General features: G+C 39.6%; 1 protein-coding gene across 4 annotated transcripts in view; it reads left to right on the top strand.

Annotated features, from left to right (window-relative positions):
• The first annotated feature begins 874 nt into the window (after positions 1–874).
• Positions 875–22,426, top strand: part of GOLM1 (golgi membrane protein 1) — a 34,784-nt gene continuing 13,232 nt past the window's right edge. For 2 of the 4 annotated variants that reach the window (XM_084225713.1, XM_084225711.1), the window contains exons 1-5: positions 875–966; positions 7,256–7,429; positions 9,903–10,082; positions 19,357–19,411; positions 20,401–20,503. In XM_084225713.1, the coding sequence (XP_084081839.1) occupies positions 7,301–7,429; positions 9,903–10,082; positions 19,357–19,411; positions 20,401–20,503 (467 nt within the window). In that variant the 5' untranslated portion in view covers positions 875–966; positions 7,256–7,300. Of the gene's footprint in view, positions 967–7,101; positions 7,150–7,255; positions 7,430–9,902; positions 10,083–19,356; positions 19,412–20,400; positions 20,504–22,426 lie in introns of those variants that run through there. The other 2 variants (XM_084225712.1, XM_084225714.1) reach the window with 2 other exon arrangements.

Here is a 22,426-nt window from a genome sequence, read left to right as displayed (position 1 = left end):
TGTTTTTTAAATTTCCACTTGCAAAAGCTAAAATGCAGAAACAACCGGCAGATTGGGTTGAAAAAGTAGGGGCTGTTCAGCCTACAAAAAAAAAAAAAAAAAAAGATTGGGGGGATGTCATAGCAGCCTTCCAGTATCTGATAGAGGCCTACAGGGAAGCTGGAGAGGGTCTCTTCATTAGAAACTGCATTGATGTGACAAAGAGGAATGGCTTCCAACTGAAAGAGGGGAAATTTGGAAAGGAGATCCCTACAAATCATAAAATTCTGAAAGAAATTATTTACTGTGAGAGTGGCGAGGCACTGGAACAGGTTGCCAAAGAAGCTGAGTGTCAGTGTTCAAGCCTGTTTTGGAACATGGCTTCGCGCACCCCGGCCTAATGGAAGATGTTCTAGGCCCACGGGCTAGAACTAGATCGTCTTTAAGGCTCCTAAACAATTCTATGATTCCATCTAGACGGTGGAAACTCCAGCTGAGTTAATGACAACCATGGAATAAACAGGTTGAATAACTTTTCTTCTTTTAAAATGAAAATACCAGCATCATCCATTTGGCTGTCAAAAACAGGTATTGAAACTGCCTTCCTGAGTTTTCTGTCGCTCCGTCTCTGATTTCGGACACTCAGCCTCGCCTACGTGCCGATTTCCAGAAACTGAAGCGCCTGTGGTCAAGACAGGAAATCTGCAACTCATTAGAAGAGCTGGTGAAGGAATAACTCTGCCGGCGCGGCTCGGCCGGAGGGTCAAGGTGGCACACGGGACTCCGCTCAGCCCAGGGCGTTTCTCGGCCCGAGACGCCAGCGGGACGGCGAGGGGCTGGGTGGCGAGAGGCGGGATCTCCCCTGCGCCCCGCCCTGCCCGCCTCCTGCCGCCGCTCTTCTTTGCCGCGGGCTACGGGGACAACGAGAGGCGACGCGCTGGTTCTCGCCCTTCTGCTCGGCGGGGCCGCAGCCGGCGGCACGGTGAGGTGAGGCCGCCGGGCTCGGCTCGGCCAGCAGCGGCGGGGGACGAGCGGCGGCCCCGGCGCGGGGCGTGAGCGGCGGGCGGCAGCCGGCAGCCGGCCGTGAGGGCGGTGAGGGGCGGCAGCCGGCCGTGAGGGCGGTGAGGGGCGGCAGCCGGCCGTGAGGGCGGTGAGGGGCGGCCCCGCGCGGGCTCCGTCCCGCGGGCGCTTGCCGCTCGCCGCCGGCAGTGCTCGCAGAGGTACCGGGCCGGCGTGCCAGGGCTTAACTGGCGTGCTTGGCGGACACTGGTAGCGTTTCCTTGCTTTTTCAGCCAGCCTTCCCTCTTAAGGGTCTTGAGCCGGAAACATCTTTGAGTTTTCGCAGCGGAGGTAGAAATAATAATATTAGAAATCAGTGCAGGTGTGAGATACCTCCTCCCAGCTACCTTTCCCGGGAAGGGTCGGACTAGGTGGCCTCCCTTGGTTTGTCGCAGGCGGGCTGGTGCCCTGAGATTGTTGACCATCCTGCTCTTCCTTCCGAGCTAGCCCTGCGGCAGCCTGATCCCCGCTTTCCTTCCCCCCGGGCAGAGCTGCGGAGGCCTTACCGCTGCTCGGGGGACTGATGGCTTTTCAAAAGTTCGTGCCTCCAGAGGCCTTTCCACCTCTGCTTGGAAAAGTGTTACCCCTACCTCTTAGAAATTTTGGTTCCGATGTTGGGCACATAGTGGGTGCTATGTTTATCACCTACACGCAGGAAGTTTGATTTGGTTTACTTCATTGGATCCCCGTGTCAGCATGAAGATAGGAGGAGTTGATCAGAGTTTTAGAAAATCTTGGTCTCGAACTGACTTTTTTTGAATGGCCTTTCATCTTACATCTTAACAGCGCTTTGCTTTTAAAGAACTTTTTATATAGTGGAAATTTTTTTTCGCTCCTAGTGGGGAGTCTGCATGTTTTGCAGTCAAACTATATGTAGTTTTGTAGCGTTGGGGAAATGGTAGCAATTTACTGAGTTTTTCATCACATATCTAAACTTACTGTAACTCTATTTCATAATCTTCATTTAAGATAACTGGATGTCCTATTAATTGTGATCTTAAGAAGCTGGTTCATGTTGTATGGGAAAAATGCCAGCAACAAAATATATGTGTAAAAATAAGTGAGTGCTCTGACTAATTCTTGAGATAGTTCAGGTGTATAAGTTTGCTTGTTTAATTTTGTTTTCATATGCATTATTTTCAGTGGTGATACTGTTATCTAAAAGTATACCTGGACAACATGTCCAGGTGTTCTAGAACATTTTATCAAGTTATTTTTAGTTAGCCAACTTCTGTCGTTGGGATAGATACCTGCTTTAAACCTCTAGCTTCTGTTTTGCCACATACCTGTTTGGGAATTCTCTTTAATCAGATAAAGGGCATGAGGGTGTTTGGTTATTAGCTTCTTGTAAAGTAGTAATTTGAAAGACAAGAGACTTCTTGAGCTGAAATGCTATTAGTGAACAAGTGGTGACAGTGACCCACCCTGTTCTTGGAGAGGTAGTGCATTTTTAGGGTTTTCATAGTTTTCTGATCTGTTACTTCTATTTTAAAATGCATTAGAAAAGGAAGACCTGACACCTGAATTGACTGCTATATAAATGGTTATTCCTGAACAGGATGAGAATGGAGTTACTGAATGTGTTGTGGTGAAAATGCCCTTCCCTTCTTGTAAAGAATGTAGCTTGATAATTTTGGTAAATAGTGGCTCTGTGACATTCATCCAAAGTATAGAAGTTTGAGTAGTGACTGTTGCTGAATGTTTCAGAGTGTTTTTTCTTTTCTTTTTTCCCTGCAGTTTGTAAATCCTTGTGAAAGACATATAGGAAGTTTGTGGTCAGCAGGCTTGAGTTCAGTGCACAAACTTTAAATCTCCAATGGAAAAATGTTTGTTTGCCCTTTTTTGACTTGTAAATTTGAAAGGAAGAACCACCCTCAGACAGTGTTGCTGCAGAGGATGATAAGAAATCTGTATGCTCTGTTTTGTGACAATGTACCTGGAGCCCTGTGTACAGTCTGTGCAACTTTGAAAGCATAAAGGTTGCTGCTGGCTATAGCTGGTTCTCACTATGGAGCTGTGAATAGTGGTACTTGTAAGTAAGATCCTGCTGTGAGTAAGAACCAACTGGATTTATCTTTCAGAGATAATCACTACTGTGTATTAACCATTTATAAAATGAAAACTGAAGGATTTTGACTCATTTTTTTCTGCACTACATTTCCTTCCACCCAAAAAATGGTCACCTTTATTTTTGGAAGACTAGGCACACAAATGTGTGCTCTCTGATTCACTACTTTAAAAATTATTTATTTTTCCAATTTCATTTAACTATTTTTTTAAATAAAACTCAAGTTCTAATACCTTTTAGTCTGATTTAACTGTATCTGCGTATACCTAACTAACATGTCAATGGAAGAAGTTTTGACTTGTTTGGTTAATACACTATGCTTTAATTCAAGCAGTCAGACGTAGGAATTTCATTATAATATCTGAAAGAAACCCCAGTGATTTCTTCCAGAAGCTCACTGTGAGGCTGGAAAAGAATCTGCAATAGGTGGGGAAAGCACCACTGTCTGAGGGGCTCCTTTGGTGGAGGAGGTTTCACCATTCTGGCCCAGGTTGGTTGAGATGGGATTATGTGACCTCTAGGCTGTGTGTTAGCCCTTAGGTCCTTGGGTCCTTGTTGGGACTTTTAAATTTTTCTTTTTTTTTTTTTGTCTCTTGTCTCTGGTTTTTGTAGGGGTTTTAGTAAGGCTTTGTCCTTACTCAGAGGTGCAAGTACTCAGATCTCCAAGAAACTGTGCCTTCAGTTTCCAGTGGCTGCTTCAGCTGTGGTCTGTCTTTAGATGCTGCTCTGGCTTATGCTGGCTTTGTAGCATGCAGTGGCTGAGTGATGGAGGAGGTGGTTGGTAGGCAGGTATGCTGGAGAGGGATAAGGGAACATTTTTCTTACACTGTCTGCTATGTGTCTATTGAATTTTTCACCTTTTCTGTTTTTTTTCTGCTCAGCAGGTCTTAAGGAAGTACACAGAACTGAACCCTATGAGCAGAGAGACTTAGCTTTCCTTCTGGGAGTCTGAAACGCACCATTTTTTTGTCTTTACAACTAGTCTGTTGGTCTTGAGGCTTGGTTGGCAACGTTGTTGCTATCTGTAGTGAAAGATTGCTGGATACCAGATATCCCTACTTCAGCTGAGTACAGTAAAAAGAAAGAATTGCTTACTGTGGGAAGTAAAAGTATGCTGTGTGTTAATTTGCTTGAATATCTCAGTCTAAAACATTTCCTTCTCAATGAAGCACCACTAGGTTGGAAAAACAGAAGGATGAAATCTTCTGTTCAGAAGTCAGGAATTTTATGAATATGCTTATTTTTACATCTGCCATGGACATTGTTGAATTTCATTTTCAGTAAAATTACTTTCTTACCCATAAAATCAGAAACTTATTTTAAATCCAACTCAAATAACTATGCCAGACCAGATGTTTCCTGGAAAACAGCATGTGCAAACAGATTTTCATGTAAATGTGCTTATTGAGCTGATCTGCTTATCTCTCCTCCAAAATATGTGAGTATGTACATCCATGGCAGAAAGTTAAAAAGTTTTTATTTTTTAAGCTAACGAGGGAGGGAATACCAATATTGCAGCTGAGGTAAAGTTTTGGGTCTGCATGCACAAACAGAAGAGACTTCTGTGTCTTTCATACCTTTTGTCTTCCTTTTGCTTTTCCTTCTGTTCAGTATAAAAATATATTCTTAATTAATATAAATTATTTAAGGGTAAACAACACTGCTCCTTTCTAGAAAGAGCAATGTACTGAAGTCGAACATGCTTTAGTGAAATCAGCACTTATTTGCCTGTTTGTTTTTAACAGGTGAAAACAGCAGAAAAGCTGCTGATGCTGCCAGATTTGTCTGCTGTCTAGGTGTATTGGCATTTTTTAGCATGGTTTGTGCCTGTGCTTTAACCTGCATGATGAACTAATCATTCTTTCTTTGAACAATATAGTGGCTTTACCTCTGAAAATTTTTGAGCTAAACAGCTAGTTCCATATATTTATCTAGTAGATAAATTACAGTGCAAGCTGTTACTGTTGATAATGTGAAGTGTTTTCTCTATTTCTGACAGCTGTGAGGAAAATACCAGTTATTTTATTCGAGTCACACTTAGAATGAATCACTGCATCTTGCACTGCTCTTGCAGTGTCAAGTGTGCATACTATTACAGCAAGATACAGATGACTTCATAATAGGTTCTGACACACCTTGTTTGAAATACAATATTGTATTCTGGTACGCAAAAGTAAATAGGTTCTCTTGTTCTTTGCTGAGATGGCAGTGCTAACTCCATCATGCCCTTTGTGCTCTCATTTTTGCTACTGTGGGGATCGGGGGTTCTTGATTTTCAGGGATCATGTGTAAGAAATGGTGGCTCTGTACTTCTCAGGTGCTTCTTTTAGGATGACACAGTAGGATAATAGTCTGTGCAAGATGTATGTGTTTCTGCAGTTCATAGCTTTCTACTGGAAATTAGTGCACGTCTATGTGTGTGTTTTAATCTACTGCATGTTAATTTTTTGCATTACAAGGGAAAAAAACCTCACAACATAGTTCCTTTCCTTGCCTTTGCTTCTTAGTGTTCACCTTACTTCATCTGTATATGGCCCTGTGGGTGTCTGCTGGGGCTGTGCTGCATGTGTCCCTTTGCACCTTAGCTGAGGTTTCCTTTAGGCAAGAAACTCAAGTCTCAGGTGTTAGACTTCTTTGGATTGTTTTGTAGTGTGTGTGTGTGTTTATGAAGAGGCAACATTTTCAGGAAGCTACATTTTGCTCTTATATCCTCTGTATGTTCCACTGTCAAATACAAATTAGGAAACTTTTCAAATGAACACATGGATTTGAAACCTTTGTGAATCTAGCGGTATTGTGCAGTGTTTGCTGAGAAATTAGAAGATAGATTATATCTTGACTGCAGAGAGGGAATTTTGCAGAGAATGCATGTGGACACTGAGGTATAGGTGAGCTGTTGAAGGACTTAAGTGCTGGATGTACAGTAGAATTTGCGTTTCTGGTGCTTGTGAAGTGTTGGCATCACATTCTCCCCCTGTGTTTACAGTGTATGTTCACATGTAAATCCTTTGAGAGTTGCTACTGTTTATTATTTTTTAAAACATTGCCACCTGTGTGTTGCAACAGTAGGGAAGAGGTTGCTTTGCTTAAAAACTTGTACCTTGAAAACATGTACAATGTATTACTAGTAAATGTACCCATTTTAGATTTAACTAGTGTCTTGAGATACATATATATTTGCTGTCTGCCTGGTCTTCAGTGCTTATTTTTGCTGTCTTTTATCTGCAGGAGTGCAGAAAGAAAAAAAGTTAATCTCAGTTTACAAGGGAGCAGTCTTCTACAAAGGCAGCCAAGATTCCCTGGAGTTTGAGGATTCATTAAGCTAGGTGCCATTAGGCTTATTAAGACCAGATTTCACTGCACCATAAAATCAATGTAGCTTATTTCAAAGAGAATTGCAGCTACCCTTTGCCCCTGCCTATCTTTTAAGATGGTCTGTTTCACAGAAATAACAACAAATCTCAATAACACCCACTAGTATCCCTGGTACTGCTAATTCATTTTTTATTTTCTGTAGAAGCAGAGAAAGCAGCCGAGGATCAAAATGGAGAACACTTAATGCAATGTAGCCTTGAAATCAGTGGAGTGTCTGCTCATATTTATATTGATTGTTATTTTTAGATTCTCCTTTAAATAATTTGGTTCAGTCTTATTTATGAATTTATTTACAAGCTTGGGAACAAGAAGTTAGAATAGTAGTGTCAGGTGGAATAAGTTGAAACTGTCCAATATGAGAAAGCGAAGTGCGAATTACTCCTCGAATAGCAAGACTAAATTAATTTTCTGAGTAAATTGGGTAAAAAGCAATCTATTCTCTAGCCCACTGTTGTCTGCATAGATTTCTGGGTAGGTGTATGATAAAAGAATGGCTGATTCTGTTTATTGCAGATTTTCCTTGTATTGTTAGGAGTATTCAAGACATCCCCCTCAAGAGCATGTGAAGCTTTATGTACAAGCTAATGGTGTGTAATGACCTTTCTTTGTCTTTCAGATGGAAATATCTAGACGGGTCAACACTAATACATTTACCATCCTTGCTGGGTGTAAGCCTGTCAGCTGACAGCTACTGCATTATGCAAAGCAAGTTTTATTATATGTTATTATAAAATAGTTGGGGATGCAGTATAATGTGCCCTTTTTAATTTGCAGCTTTCCATACTTGCTGTGATTCTTCGGATTTGTTCTTTTCTTGAAATGGTTGGACTAGGAAACAGCTGTCGTGGGATGAAGTCTCCACCACTCCTCGTGGCTGCGCTTGTGGCGTGCATTATTGTTTTGGGTTTCAATTACTGGGTTGCAAGTTCTCGCAGCATGGATCTGCAGGTAATGTTCCTTTTGCTCTGCATGTCACTGTGTACTTCTGCAAGTAGTAAACATAGTTCACAAGAATAATGACTCTCCTTCATGTGGCAAGTTAGGAACTTCAGCTTGTAGTAGGAACTTCCACAAAATTTACAGTTGCTTATCAGTCGTGGGGGAATGGGATGAATGCCTACATGAGAGGAGCCCAAAACTTGTACACACCTGCATGTGTGATACTTGTTACTTCTGCTCTCACAAAACATTCAGCTGTCTTGTGATGTTTCACATTAAAGATGTGACAAATGCCATCATCTTTTGTCCCCTCCCAACCTCCCAAGCACCCCCAACTTCCTTGCCATCATGGCAGTATGCAAAGCAGAAAAGGCCTTGGCTTTTACAAGCCCTGCTCAGAATAACAAAAACATCTTTATATTATCAACTCTGTGTTCATGACAAATCCAAAACAGAGCCCCATACCAGTCACTGTGAAGAAAATTAACTCTATCCCAGTCGAAACTAGCACACTGATATTCCTAGATTTGTCTTTGTACATGGCCTATAACATTTTATGCATACTGTATAAGGAAATCTGGGTTGTTCAGAAAAAAAATCTGTATTTGTGTTCGTGATCTTTTTGAAGAAGGATTACAAGTCACATGTAATAATTACCTTGTCTGATGATAACTATATTTTTTTGTGGCTGTTGAGCTTAGGTTTTAATCCTTTCTGGACCATTTGTTCTGATATAGAATATGTGTGTCAAGTTTCTGATTTGTGACAATATCTGCATGGCAGTTCTTTTTCCCTTCCTTTTTTTTCTTTTTTTTTCTTTTTTTTGTTATTGTTTTTAACAAGCTGACCTAAAAAGTAAGAACATGTTGATTAAATGTGGCTCATCAGAGTTCCTTCCTAGTTTATCCATTGAATTTGCATGCTCTTTGTAACTGAGCCAAATTTTAGTACTGAGTGGACTAAAGGAGTTGAAGGAGTTGAACTCCTGTTTCACCTCAGAGCAGACACCATTCAAACAGGGAACTTGTGTCTGGCCATGCGGTTAAGGGTATGTCATATGACTTCTTAGTTCTTGGTCATCCCTTGCTTTTCCCTTCAGTCAGTGGCCTCAGGATGGTGGCTACTAGTGGGTAGTAACTGTGTCAGTACTACTGAAGTGTTGCTGCACAGCCATGAAGCAGCTGATAGTGAGAAAAATATGCCATTGTCCAGATTTATCTTGGTCTCAGTAACCTAGAGACTCAATGTCCTCTGATATTACTGATGTACTATGCCATCTTATACATTTCTCCTAAAGTTAGCCTGAAAATTACTTCACTTTGGCATGGTCACACACTCTGAATGGAGTAAAGGCATAGCTGAACATGGATGGAGCTTCTAAAGCACTCTGTAGACCCATTTGTTTGTTGGCAAGACTTTGCAGCTGTTATGACAAATGGAAGGAGTGTTTTTCCTTGCTATTCCAGCTAAACTGCAAGTAATTTTCCTTTTTTTCCCTCTGGCTTCTCTCCCTTTTCTTTCTTTCTGTGGCAGAGAGGCATGGTAGGTGGGACATGACATGCTACCTACTGTGGTGTAAGAAGATTTGGTACATTTTCCTGGAGTCTTGGAACGTGCAAAGTTTTTATCGTATCTAATTTTTAGTGCACCTGGAATCAGCAGGTCTTTTTTCATTCTGTTGATATCCTCAGCCCCCTGCATGTTTTTGTATTCCTAGTTGCTGCTGAAGAACAATTTTAATCCAAAATGTTTAGAAACAACGTCCTGCAAAACTAAATTGGTACTTACAAAAAAGAAGGGCAGGGAGGGAGGAAGAAAGAATGTGAAAACATCAGGTTTGATTCCTCAGCTTATGTCTCTGTCTTTGTATGAGCAGACAACCAAGATGTGATGGTTTTAAATTTTCTTCTGACTGTAGCTGTTCTTTGAGCAGTCAAGAAGAATGATGATTTTCTGTTTATGAATGAATGAATGAATTTTTCTCATATATGTCTTTGTGTAATAGCTATATGTGAATTGTTCATGTAAAAGCTGGACAGTGTTGTCCTCCCTCTACTCTTTTCTAGCTTTTCCAGGAAATCAGATTAGTTTGAGAGCTGAGTTTTCACACTGAGTAAGTTTGGGGACAACACTGAGAAGTGTAGAGCTGTCAGAATTGTATGGGCTAAATTTTAAAAATTGTTTGACCTTGTACATCAGAAAGATTGTAATCTCTAATATTTTTTATGTTTATGGGGGTTTTTTTAAGCTCAAGTACTGAGCTTTTAATTTTTCTCATCTTCAACAGAAATTTTACAGTCTTTACAAAATATGCAAACTAGGGAGGTGTGTGTCTGTGTATGACAAGTATCCCTGGCTGACACAGGACTTTCATACCTACATTGTTACTGCTGTAAAATTTGCTATTCCTTGAATATATTGGACAAGATTCTGGCAAGGGGGAAGCATTTCTGCTTGCTTTGACTAATCTGCTCTTCCTCAGGGTCGGGTCATGGATCTGGAAGGCAAAGTCCGCAGGGCAGCAGCGGAGAGGGGTGCTGTGGAGCAAAAAAAGAATGAATTCCAAGGGGAGCTAGAGAAGCAGCGACAGCAGATAGACAAAATCCAGTCCTTGCACAGCTTTCAGATGGAAAATGCCAACAGAGTACATCAGGAAGAGAAGGTAGGGCTTTTCCTAGCCGCAGTTTTCTGTGAGACTGTGGTTTACCAAGGCACACTCTGCAATGCGAAGTAGTGCTCATGTGTTGCAGCTTACAGTCAATGTTGGTGTGGCAAAACATTTTATATTGTATGATATTGAGAAAATGGACCTTGAATGGACATTTTAGCATTTGCTGTATAATTTTGAAATACTAGAAGCTGCAAGTAAGAGCAGTTCTGAACAAAACTCTTATCCTCTCTGTAAATCATTACCATGCTTGGATTGTCCCTTGACTTTCTTTCCTCTATACTAATGTTTTAAAAATTAAGAAAAAGAGGAAGATGCACCCAATATATTCCCAAATATATTTGTAAGAATAAATGGTTGACGTTTTTTTCTAAATGCATTATAAATTTTGTGGCATCTTGGCTTTCTGCCTGGTACTGGGAAGATATGAGAAGGTGAGACTTTCATGGCAGTGCTCCTGACAGTTCAGCAGAGGGATGGTATTCCTTTGTGAAGAATGTGAACAAAGCTACTTAAATAACAGTGTTTATGATTCCTGCTGTGTAGGATTTTGCAAACTGGTTTGCTGTGTATTTTCCTCATGTTAATGATACCACTTTGGTTGCAGTTGTTAGTCAGTAATATCACTTTTCTCCCTATTAGCAGAAGTATTTAGTTGAGAGTATTCAATTGCTTCTCCCACAGTCTCTTGACTGAAGTTTATAGATCAGCTTTCCAGGACTATTACGTTCAGCAGGCTGAACAGTCACATCTTGTGATTGCAATAGGTACTCTTCAGGTAGCAGGTTCTCTGTAAGGGAATGGTTTGCTCCTCAGAATGTGTTGCCTGAGAGTAATATCGTCAGATTAATATTTTAAGAACTTGGAGGAACAAAAATTGATTAAAAATTTAAGGTAGAATGTGCACATCAATGTCTTATATCATTAGTTTATTTTGAAATAATCTTTACCCCAAGTCTCCAAGGAAATAATAAACCAATTCTTTTTATCTCTTTTGATGCAAGCAGGTATCCTTGATAATTTCTCTCTTTTCTATGTGTTCAGTCTTGGCATATACTTAAAAAAAGGTGAAGTATAGTTTGTCTGTTTATTTTTTCAATGTGCGCATTTTTTAAAAAGGTATCTCAGAATATTCAGACAGGATTCAAGTGAGTAATCAAATCTTGTCACTTCTGCCTCCAGTTATTGAATGCTACTGAATGCTGCAGTGTTTTCTTGCTTTCTGCTTCAGTCGTACAGGGACTGAAAACACATGCATGAGTGGAAAAAATAAAATTCAAAGGTAAGAAAAGGACAAATGTAATGGAGTATTATGCTTCCTTTCCATAAGCAGATATTACCAGACCTACTAAAAGACACTGAAAGGGCAGGCCAGAGAGTTTTCAGCACAGGCTAGCAAAAGGGGCAGATATTGAGAGATGGTGACAGGACCTCCTCCAGGAAGCTTAGCGAATGAAATGTTGCTTCTGCCAAGCATGATGTGCCATCTTTTTGCTTCAGATTTCTGGCATTAGATGAGTGGTAGGTGGCAGCACACAATCCACTTTCCTTGTGGTATTTTGAGCCCAGCGGACATACAGGAACTGTTCATAAAATGTGGCATCCATGCCAGGAGAAGTAGTGGTAGGTATTTTACAGAACTAGAACTGCTGTTGGACATGGGGTAGAATGTGGTGTCTGGGGAAGAGAGTCAATGTGGCTTCTGGAAAAGAAAGCCTTTCTCCTGAAAGAGTTGATGATGTAGGTGAGGGAGGCAAGTGAACATATTCACACCTGGAGTTGAAGTGGCTTGTAGAGATATTATGCAGCTGTGTGGTCAGACAGTGGTATTGCAAGGGTGAATGACAAGGCAGAATTTACAAAGCAGCTTAGAAATACACTGGGTTAATTGTTGTACTGGGGTGGGGCGGGGGGAGGAGTGTCGCTGGTGGAGTTTTGAAGCGCTGTGAAAGGCATAGAGGGGAGAGCAAAGATCACCAAAGCTGTGCAGTAGTTTCTCTACAGGAATCTAGAGTGTGGTTTACAGGCTGGACAAGGGTCAGCAGAGGAGAATCATCACAGTCATCTTCAGGATTCCAGATGGTACAGAAAATGTTTCTGGCTGAGAGAGGGAAGTCAAGGTTGTCCTGCATTCACCGATGTGCTTCAAAGGCCATCATCAAGTTGTAGTTCAGACTGAGCAGATGGTAGCGCTCTTCATGCAATAGGTGGTGAAGCTGCAAGTGTGTGGCATCCATAATACCCTGTTACAATGGGTCTGTGTAGGTAACGATCAGCTGGATGAACTTGGACAAACACCTAACCCTCTTCCAAGATGTTTGTTCTGTCTCAAAGTGTTCCTCAGACAGGAAGCTGCTACTTCGAAAATACTGCGCTTTATGGCTGCCTTGGAATTCATTTGGCATTTCAGTATTAGAGGTGGGATGCTGGGAAAGGTGGATTTTGGGGCCCATGTAGTAGAAATTCCTGCCTCCTAAGTGCTTTTCCCTCTATCACCCTAAAATACAGTTGTTCAGTAATGGAATAGTCTATAAAGCTTGCTTTGAAACCTCAGGAAGTGATACCCTAGGGAAGTAGTGCATTGGATTAATTTCCTGACTTTTGCATTCTGTGACTGGAGAAAAGCATGTGTCTCACTCAGGAGCCTGAAGTGGTAGGGTGAGCAGGTATGCGCCTGTGCACCTTTTTGCATCAAATTCAAAATTTGCTTTTCTTGTGACACACAAATATCTTGCAGAGATGCTGCTTGTGTTCCCCCTCTAGTTTAAGAGTAGGGAGAGCTGATTTTTTGGAAAGCTGTGCATTTGTCAAAAGAAGACATCAGCCAAGTTGTTATGGATTCATCTGCTGTAGTTCAGGAATGCCTCTGATGTAGTGGCAGGGAAGAAGGGAAAGGTTAATTCTCCTCACTAATGACCTTTATTGGAAGAAGCTGTCTAGGATCAGAGGTTATTCTACAGAGGGATATGAAATATAAGAAAAGACAGCTTCTAAGTGCTTGTTTGTTTGTGTGTATCTGTCCATGTGTAAATGTGTTTTGTATGTTCATATCTTGTGTATATAAGATATGAAGGTATATACAGGATATAAATGCATATCCTTGTTTTTTGGCTCCATGGATTGCAGTGGAATCTGGGATTCCTAGGAGGCAAATAATGAATTCATCCTTTCTGATTGTGGGAGGCTTGCTCCTTGAACTGAACTTTTACTCTGTGGGGATTAGTGGCTAGTATTTACCTGTTTAGGAAGAATGAATGCAAATCCAAATCCTGAGACTCTTGACCCATTTTACAAGCAGATTACAAACTCTATAACTAACTAGAGATCTTCAAAGTCATAAATAAGATTTTGCTTAGTTCTTGCTGTTCTTAAAGAAAAATTAAAATGCTTTCAGTAGTTCTGTAGTAATTATTGGTTCCTCTCAAACCTCCCGCTTTTTGAGGAAGAAATTACGGTTCTTTTGGCTGTAGAAGAAACTCACATATGAAGCATACTTACACAATCTGGACTTCTAACCAAGGGCAAGTCACAAGTAGCATTTGAGACCCATTGTAATTGCAGTTCATCTCTGCTCACTGTGTCTTATTACTCTGCTGATAAAATACAGAATAATTACAATACTGATTTACTTTCCTATCAAGCCAAAACACCAGTAAGGTGTTTTGCCCAGCTAAAGTCATTGTCACTAGCAGTGCAGTAATCACTTTGAGTTAAATCTCCCTTCTTTTGTAGTAGAACTGTCTCTGTGCTACTTGAAGGATGAGGGCATAGAAGGTCAGTAGTCTGAGCCTGTTTATAACCGTTCACTGGGGCAGTGTAGCTCTGGAAAATTACTGTTGTAATTATTTTCTTAGGTCTGAGTGTGTATGAAACACTACTGTCACCAGTCTATTTTTAAAAAACCTCCTTGAATTTTTAAGGATTAGTGTAGATTTAGTAAATGGCTTCTGGAAGTCCATACAGAAGTAAAATAATGAGATCAAGTAGTCTTACATGAACACTCGATAACAGCAGTTAAGGAGTGCAAAAAGGCTGTTTCTAATCTGTATATTCTATGTGGTTGTTATTCAGGACTTGTAGTTTCTGGGATATACAGAGCCACAGAAGTCTTTTTGAAGAGCATAACAGGAGAATAATATGTTTAATATCTCTGAAATGCACGAGTATGATTTTGCAGTTGGTAGTTTCTTTGGATTTATATAAATCTTCTCCAATGCATATCTTGTTTTACTGAGAAGGGCCAAGATTTGTATGTTCTATGTGACACATGTCACTGTCCTGTTGCTCAGTATCTTTTAACACTGGCCACAGCTGGTCCCTGGTCCTCTCCCTCTGGGAAAATTTCAATTCCCAGCACAGTCTTCTGACACAAAGCACCTATTGGTATGAAGGGAGTCGACTCCACTCAGAAGGAATTACAGTGGTCTGTAGGAGAGAGTAGAAAGGTACCTTTTCCTTTTCACTGAAGGCTATATATATTTTGGTTTTTGATTTTTTTTTTTTTTCAACCCAAACAGTATTGCATCCCCTAGCTTTGGAAAAGCTTTGAGGTAGGGAAGCACTACGTCCTGTCCCATATTTGCCATAGCACAAGATTACCAAATTACCAAGGGAAATCAGTATGCTTCCTCATAACTGGTACAGCAGAAGTCTAGAAGATTACCTCTGTTCAAAATATATCTTCACATGGTGGGAAGAAAAAAAAAAAGGATGGTCTGAGGCTAGCTGAACTAGAGAGGAGGAATTTAGAGCATATGTAGTTTGGAGTTAACTATTGGAATGTTGCTACCTCTTCACAGCTAAATGAATGGACAGAAAGTCAGAAGATGCATTAGGTATACCTGTGGAAGTTTCATATTAATATTCTCATATCATACGATTTTGCTTTGCTTACATTGCCTACTGTTTGGGTTTTAGTTAAATGAAAAATGAGGGAAAGTGAATAAAGTGAAGTGAAAGTCCTGTAGTTTCATGGGGCTTTTTTTCTCCAATCTACTTGCTGTTGCCCAGTACCTGTAATAGTAATTTTGTGTTCATGGGTGTCAAATACCACCCTCTTATGCTTAAACCTTAAGAAACTAACTTTGCAATTTTGGTGGTTTTGAAGGCAGAACTGCACCATGTCATGGTGTGCATGTCCTTGTGTCCTCTGTGACAAAACAGAACCTAGATTGCTTTTGGCACAGGCTGTGATACAAGGTTGAGTGTCAGATTTTTGGCAGAACCACTCTGTAGAAACAGAGGAGGTTTTTTTGGGGTTTGGGTTTTCTTGGGTGTTTGGGTTGTTCTTTTGTTTGGTTGTGTGGTGTTTGTTTGGGGTTCTTTTGTTGATTGGGTGGGTTTTTTTAAGTTTATTGAGGAAAAGTGCAATTTCTGAATGGAATTCTGTTTATTGGGAAATAGATTTCAATGAACAATATCTCTTCCATTTTGAGCTTAAAATTTCTTGTAAGGCTTACTTAATTGTTGTGCCTTAACTGAAGTATAAGTGAGTGTTGCAACACAATGATCAACCTTAAAGAGTAATATTTCCTTAAAAACCTTATTTATGAACTTTTTCCCCACACAATAATACTTAGTTTAGCTGTTAGTCTCTTGGCCTGGAATCAAAAAGTCTTTTTGTGGCAAGTTCTCATGTTTTAACTCCAGCTGACAACTAAATATCATGCAGACACTTCTTCACTCTCCACATCTCACTCTGGATTTTTGAAGAAAACTCTGTGTTGAGATAAGAGCAGTTTTATAACTGAGAAGAATAAAACCCAACAGAAACAAGACAGACACAAAACAATTGCTCAGCAACTGCTGTATGGTGCTGCCCAACTTGTCCCCCAGCAGCTATTGATGCCTTCTGGCCAGCTCCCCCACTTTGTCCCAATGTTCTATGGTAAGGAATGTCCCTTGGCCAGTTTGGAATGCCTGACAAAGCTTCCTCCTGGTTTCTTGTGCATCTGCTGGCTGGCAGGGCATGGGAAATGGCAAATCCTTGCCTTAGTGTAACCACTGCTGAGCAGTAACTAAAATATCAGTGTATTGCCAGCATTGTTCTCATGCTAATGCCAGAGTAGTGTGGGGAGTTGTGGGAGCATGTGAGACAGAGCCGCTCTTTCTCTTTGCTGGAAGGACTTAAATCAGTTTGAGTTAATCATGAAATAAGTACCCTGCTTTTCCCTGATTAATTATAAATGTCTGTTTCTACTTTTGTAAATCTTACCTTCCCATCTTGCTTTATTTGCAGTTGGTTTTGTCCTTACCGGTTGAATTGCGGATCCTGTAGCTTTTCTTTGTCTCCTTTGTGCTATATTTGTGTATGCAAATCCCCTTTTTTCTTAAATTTTAGTGTTTATGCTTATCAAATGATTTGCTTTTTTCTGTTGCAATTATGCTTTTATACATGCTCATTATGCTTTTACATCCACCACATACAGTCAATGTTAGAATATGTCAGTTCAGTGTACTTGGGTTAGCTTGGTTCTTGATAGTAGCAAATGCTGGATGAGTTACTGTAGTAATTTCTCCAAGGAGTATGTGTATGGAGAATACTGTTTGGCATTATTCAGAACAAATGCATTTGCATAGTCCAAAGTATGTTTAAAACAAATACTTCAAATAATTTATCTCAAAACTTCCTCATCCGTATTTCTGCATTATGCTTTATTATTTTTAAACAGTAACTTTAGCTTTGTGTCTCTTAAGTGGAATAATACTTATGTAGACATCTGTAGTGAATAATAAACAAGTCCTCAGCTACTATCATTAAAAAATTTGTTTTACAGCTGGAGCAATTTTTTTCCCACACTACTGGTGGAAGTGTGACTTTTGAGTTTTGATGTCTGAAGCACTGCTGTCCACAGCATTGTCTCCAATCAAAAGACTTGTTTTTTTCCTCTTTCATAGTCATAAAGACTTCTGTGCAAACATGTTTACAAATAGAATAATCTATATTACAGATTTTCTATATCACAGAATATCAGATTGCGATAGGGTGATAGGGGGATTTTCCAAAAGCTGGATTTTTTCGCTCCTGGGGATTACAGCCATTGTTTTGTGGGCTAAATGAAGTTTAAAATGTGAGTTTCTTTCTAGAACTGAGTATTGGCATGTGTCTGCTGAGTATTTCCCAGCAGTTTTTATTCTTGACCAACATAAAACACCAAAAGTAATGTTTGCTTAATTTACAGCCACAAGATGAAAATTAGTTAACACTTGAATGATAGGAGGAAGAATGGAAGGCCTGATGTTATTGACTTAATCTCATGGGAAGGTGGTAGTTGCAGTACTGTGCTGTAAATTATTAAACAGTATTTCCTGCTCAAGTTAAACAGCTAACTAGGATTTAACAGGTTTTTGCCTGGACTGTTGCCCACACATTCAAGGAGATAGGTGTGGCATTGCCAAAAGAAAGTTTTATATGCAATCTATAGGCAAGACCAAGGCAGACTTATTTTTTTCCCTGTTGTGATTCAGAGACTTTTTTTAATGTGGAAAGTAATTTTTCTTACATCAGCTAATCACAGTTATTATTGTCCTAATGTTCAAAACATGTAACGCTTGTATGTTTTGCTGTCACATAAATGATCCTGCCATTTAGGTGTTTGATTTTAAGGACACTCCCACACCCCATTTGCTCACACTCTTTCCCCTCTTCCCCCCACAATAAAGCCAACAAAGCCCTACAAAAAACTGTAAAAACATAAAATTATAAATTGCTCAATCATCCTGAATTTTCTAGTTCACTGACAGTTTCTTGTAGTGGCCAATGCTGTATTATCCTGAAGGTGATATCCTGGAACAACCTGACTACATTGTCATGCAATAGCAAAACTTGGAATTTCCAGTGAAACATTAATTTCCTTTTCCCAATAAACCAATGAAAACAAATGAATTTCTTATTTACCTATCCTATGAGAAAGGAGGGGGAGAGATGTTCAATGATCATACATATAAGTCTTTACTGTTTTTTGAGTTTCTTTTTGCTTGAGTATGATGTTTTTTTCTTGAGGTTTCAAGTTGGTGTTCACAAAACAGTACATGTAGAAAGGTGTAGAAATACTTAGCAACAGCTGAATGACCACCTCTTTGAAGTGTGACTCTTTAAAGGATCATTCAAAGACAAATCTACTACTCTGCTGGGTGCTATTCCACTCAGATTTATTGAATGCTGCACTCACGCAATCAGCTGGCTCTTATTACTGTAGCCTTGGAAGAAAGGCATCAACAATGCTGTCAATGTTTCAGGGTGACTTGGGCAGACAGAGTGGATGCTGTAACTTTTTTTTGGATGTGGACATACACACACACATCAATACTAGAGCAGAAACTTCAGGAAACAGGGGAGTTGATTTTCTGGGACCGTTGAAGAACCCTGAAGTTTCCCAGGACAAGGATGCTAGGGGAACTCACAATGAAGCTTGAGAAGTATCTTCCTAAGACTGGACTGGGTGGTTTCTGAAGAGTCAGTGGATCTCTTTTTTTGTATTCTTAAGAACTCTTCTGCATCAGGCTTGCCTAAATGTTGAATATGACTGAGTTATCCTGACATCTGGCTCAGGAATAATTTCACTTAGCCATGACTTGATTCGGTTTTCATGTGTTTTGGGGAATGTGTGTGTATGAAATGGTAGATGGAGATTGACAAAAGAATAGATGAAATGTGTTCCTATGTTGACTGCCTCTTCAGAATGAGAGGGAGAACAAAGTGAAGAAATGGACGAAGGCCACTCCAACATGAAAGCAATCGAGAAGATAGGTAGAAAAGGGATACTATGCAAGGGCTTCACACTGCTTTAATAGAGTTGCTTTATGCTGAATGATTACTGCTTTCATAGCTTATCTTTCCATGCCTGAATGCAGGTGTATTGACTCCTGAGTGAGAGGGTAATTGATAGTGAGCTGTGATGTTGTATTCTTGCCTCAAGAGATAAATACAGTAAGTCTGACTGTGACTCCAATCATGAGATGAAATTAGAATGAAGTGACAAGCAATTTTAGTATCTATAAATTCCTTTAAATTCTTCCTTTTTTCATTTGTGCAGTTATATCTTCCCCCACTCCCCTATACTGGAAAATCCCCTATACTGCAAAATGATTGGTTTTTGCAGTAGGAGATCTCTAAAGCAGCTGAAAGATTTTATTCAACTGTGACACTGTCACAACTGTGACACACAAAAAGTAGATCTTGTTACAAGTGCTTTGGTAGTTGTTGTCTATAATGGCAATACAGGTTCCTTTGCAATTAAAACACTGGGCTTTTTTCTGCTTCTTTCAGGCAGTTCTGATGAGTAACATCACAGTAAATGATCGATTGATTCAGAGTCTACGAGGTAGGTTGCAGTACCACTGTGACTCTCTGTCATATTGAATTTTAGGCCCCCTGTTTTTAAGATTTGCATTTTTGTGTTTTTTTGAGAATGGTGCCTTTCTTCAAGTCATGGGGGTAGTACAAGAGCTGCCATGACTTAGATACTTCATCTGCATAGCTCCAGTAAGTGTCAGTCTAATCTTCCTCAATAGTAGGAGGATTTGTCCATGTAGTGCTTGATGTAGTACTCCTGATTCTTATGATATAATATGAGTAGAACCAAGTTATTACATTTTTTCTTCATTTTACCTGGCAACATATTCTTACATTCTACCCTGAGGTGTGGGATCATGCATTTTAGCACCAGAGGAATTCACAAATCCTATATTAAATAAAAAAAAGTCAGTAAATTAATTTCTGTTCACGGTAGTGCTTCAGAATTGTTGCTAGCAATCTATGCTGGAGGTACTTGGGAATGAATCCTATAAAGAAGTAAGTATGTCGTGGTATTGTCCTCTGATGCCATCTCAGAGAGGTGTCTGTCAGGAAGAAAACTCTAAATCATAGATACCTCTGTTACTAAGGAACGTGGGTATAAATTGCATATTATTCAGGGAAGCATTGCAAGCTTGTCTGTATATGACTGATAAATGTGAATGCTGTTTCATATTGTGCTCTGATTAAGATTTCACAGACATAAATATTTTCCAGACTGCAACTTAGCAGGGTTTACAAATCAGTTCTATGTGTTCCTTAAGAGGAAAAGTAGGTAAAAATATGTATTATATTGTTTTGCCAATATATTATGCTGGAAGATTATTCTTACCAGATCCCATGCACCCTTGTTGAATAAATTCGACAATTATCAATGCATTTGTGTATGAAATGCAGTTTGCATGACAGATGAATTAATTTAACATTGTTATTACAAATTTATTTCTTGATGTTTCTGGTTTAGAATCTGTATGTATATGTGTATTTTAATGTGTATTTTAATCTTGCTTTGACCAGAACACTTGAAAGAGTTACAGACGGAATATGGAAAACTACAGATGGATGTTTACTGGTTTCAGAAGAACCAGACTAAACTTCAGAGGAAGTTCTCATATGACCTGTAAGTATGTTCTTTAGGAAAGATGACTTATAGATGACTTGGTTATAACCCAGAGTATTCCTGTGTTAGCTATAGCTCTGTTAGTAAATACAGGTTTTTAAAGAGATGGTAACATCTGACTCATCTAAAATTGCTCCCAGTTGATCTTGGAGAACAGCATTAACTTGCCATTGTTTTTCATCTCTGTGCCCAGACACTTCTTCATGTTCCTTCTATTGCAAGAGGATAAAGGTAGCAATTTTATCACTTAAGAATTGTGTGGGAAAATTGAAACATGAAGAGGTTAAAATGTAAAAAAGTTTGAATTAAGATAGGGGAATACCTGATGAGAAGCTGTACCTTATTGAGCTGACAGAGGTATTCTTGGGAATTTCTTGGTACCATCAGACTCATGTATTCTGCTTTACATGACATACCTAGTCATGGCTTTTTCTTGAGATTTCCCACTGAATTTTTAAAGCTTCAATAACTGAATGAAAGTACTTATCAGTATCCTTACAGTAAACACACATTTCTGGTATTTTCTAGGAATTGCTCCTCAATTCTTTCTGCTCAGTAATATTCTTGTTTCTTCTACCTGCCTTCACAATCTGTACCTTCCCCCTTGTGCATAGATATAAAAAAGCAATAGAATTTGCTGTTTGTGTGTTCTCATAATGATGTTCCATCAAGAATGTAATTGTTGTAGTGATAGGTATTTTTTCAACAGCCATTGTTTAACCAGATTTTGTAGAAATTATAACTGAAAGTGGAACATGACACTCAAGGAACTTGAATTCTGCAAACTACACTTGAAGTAAATATTTTCTTATTTTTATTTTTCCTTCCATCTTAGAATTAAAGATTAGTGTTAGTGCTTCTGTGATACTTACTGATTACCAGTTGGTTGTCACCTTTTTTTTGATTATTACTCATGTAATAAAGATAACCTAGATTAATTACATTAGTGGAGAATTTAAGACTTCTAACAGAAAAGTAGAAGGAAGTTGGAAATTTTCGTTTGTACCTGCCTTTCAATAAGCTGTGTTGCTTATGTGTGTTAAGGGTCCTGTTCCCCCTCTGTGTTTGTTGTGTACCCTGGTTGTTAAGCACCGTGTGTTGGCTGTTTAATTAAATGGCAGGCCTGAGACCCATGGACCTCTGTTGATAGTTTTGCACTAGTCACTGAAGCTGTTTTCCAGTGTCTTCTTCTGAGATCAGCAGGAACTAATAGATCTGTATATAGCACAGATATATCTAGCTGCTGGACAGTCATGCTCCACATGAGAGGTACACCTGTTAAGCACTGAATTGATATACATGTGCAGGGAAGTGATACATGGTAAATGTAGTTTGTCTGGTGAAGTGTTTACAAGCATGGCTGTGTTGAGGAAATCACTGGCGCAGTACTCCTGCTTGTGGTTGTGTACCATAAAGAATCCCTCTTTGTTTAACAGAGGAAGGTTGTGTTTAGACAGCATAGCTCCAAGGTGCGGGCTGGCTCAAGGTGAAGAGCTAAGCATGATACAGTGGTCAAGATGGGTTTGCTTTTATGAGGGTAAGTGTAGAGACAGGTGTGATAAATCAACCATGTGGTAGTTGAACAGAGACTCAGCTAGTTGATCTGCTTCTGCTTGGTCTTGAGGCAGGTGCACCATTCCCTGCAGATCCTTCATGAGAGTCTGTAAAGGCAGTTATCTCAGCCAAGGAGCAATGCTATCTTGACTAGCCTTACTGCAAAATACTTATATGTTCTTTTTCTATTTCTAGACTTTTTTCCTTAGAGTTCGAGCGAGGAAAACAAACTTTGGACTCAAATTTTCATAAAATAATTTGTAGCTTCAGTACTGTGCAGTATTCACACAGTTCTAGGAGGAACATGTATTTTTAAAACATTGCTTGTTGTGTACCTTTAGGGAGGATGTTGGAATGTTAATATTTCTC

Source organism: Fringilla coelebs (assembly GCF_963513975.1).
Source record: "Fringilla coelebs genome assembly, chromosome: Z".
NCBI lineage: Eukaryota > Metazoa > Chordata > Aves > Passeriformes > Fringillidae > Fringilla > Fringilla coelebs.
This window is presented reverse-complemented; position numbering and strand designations above follow the sequence as displayed.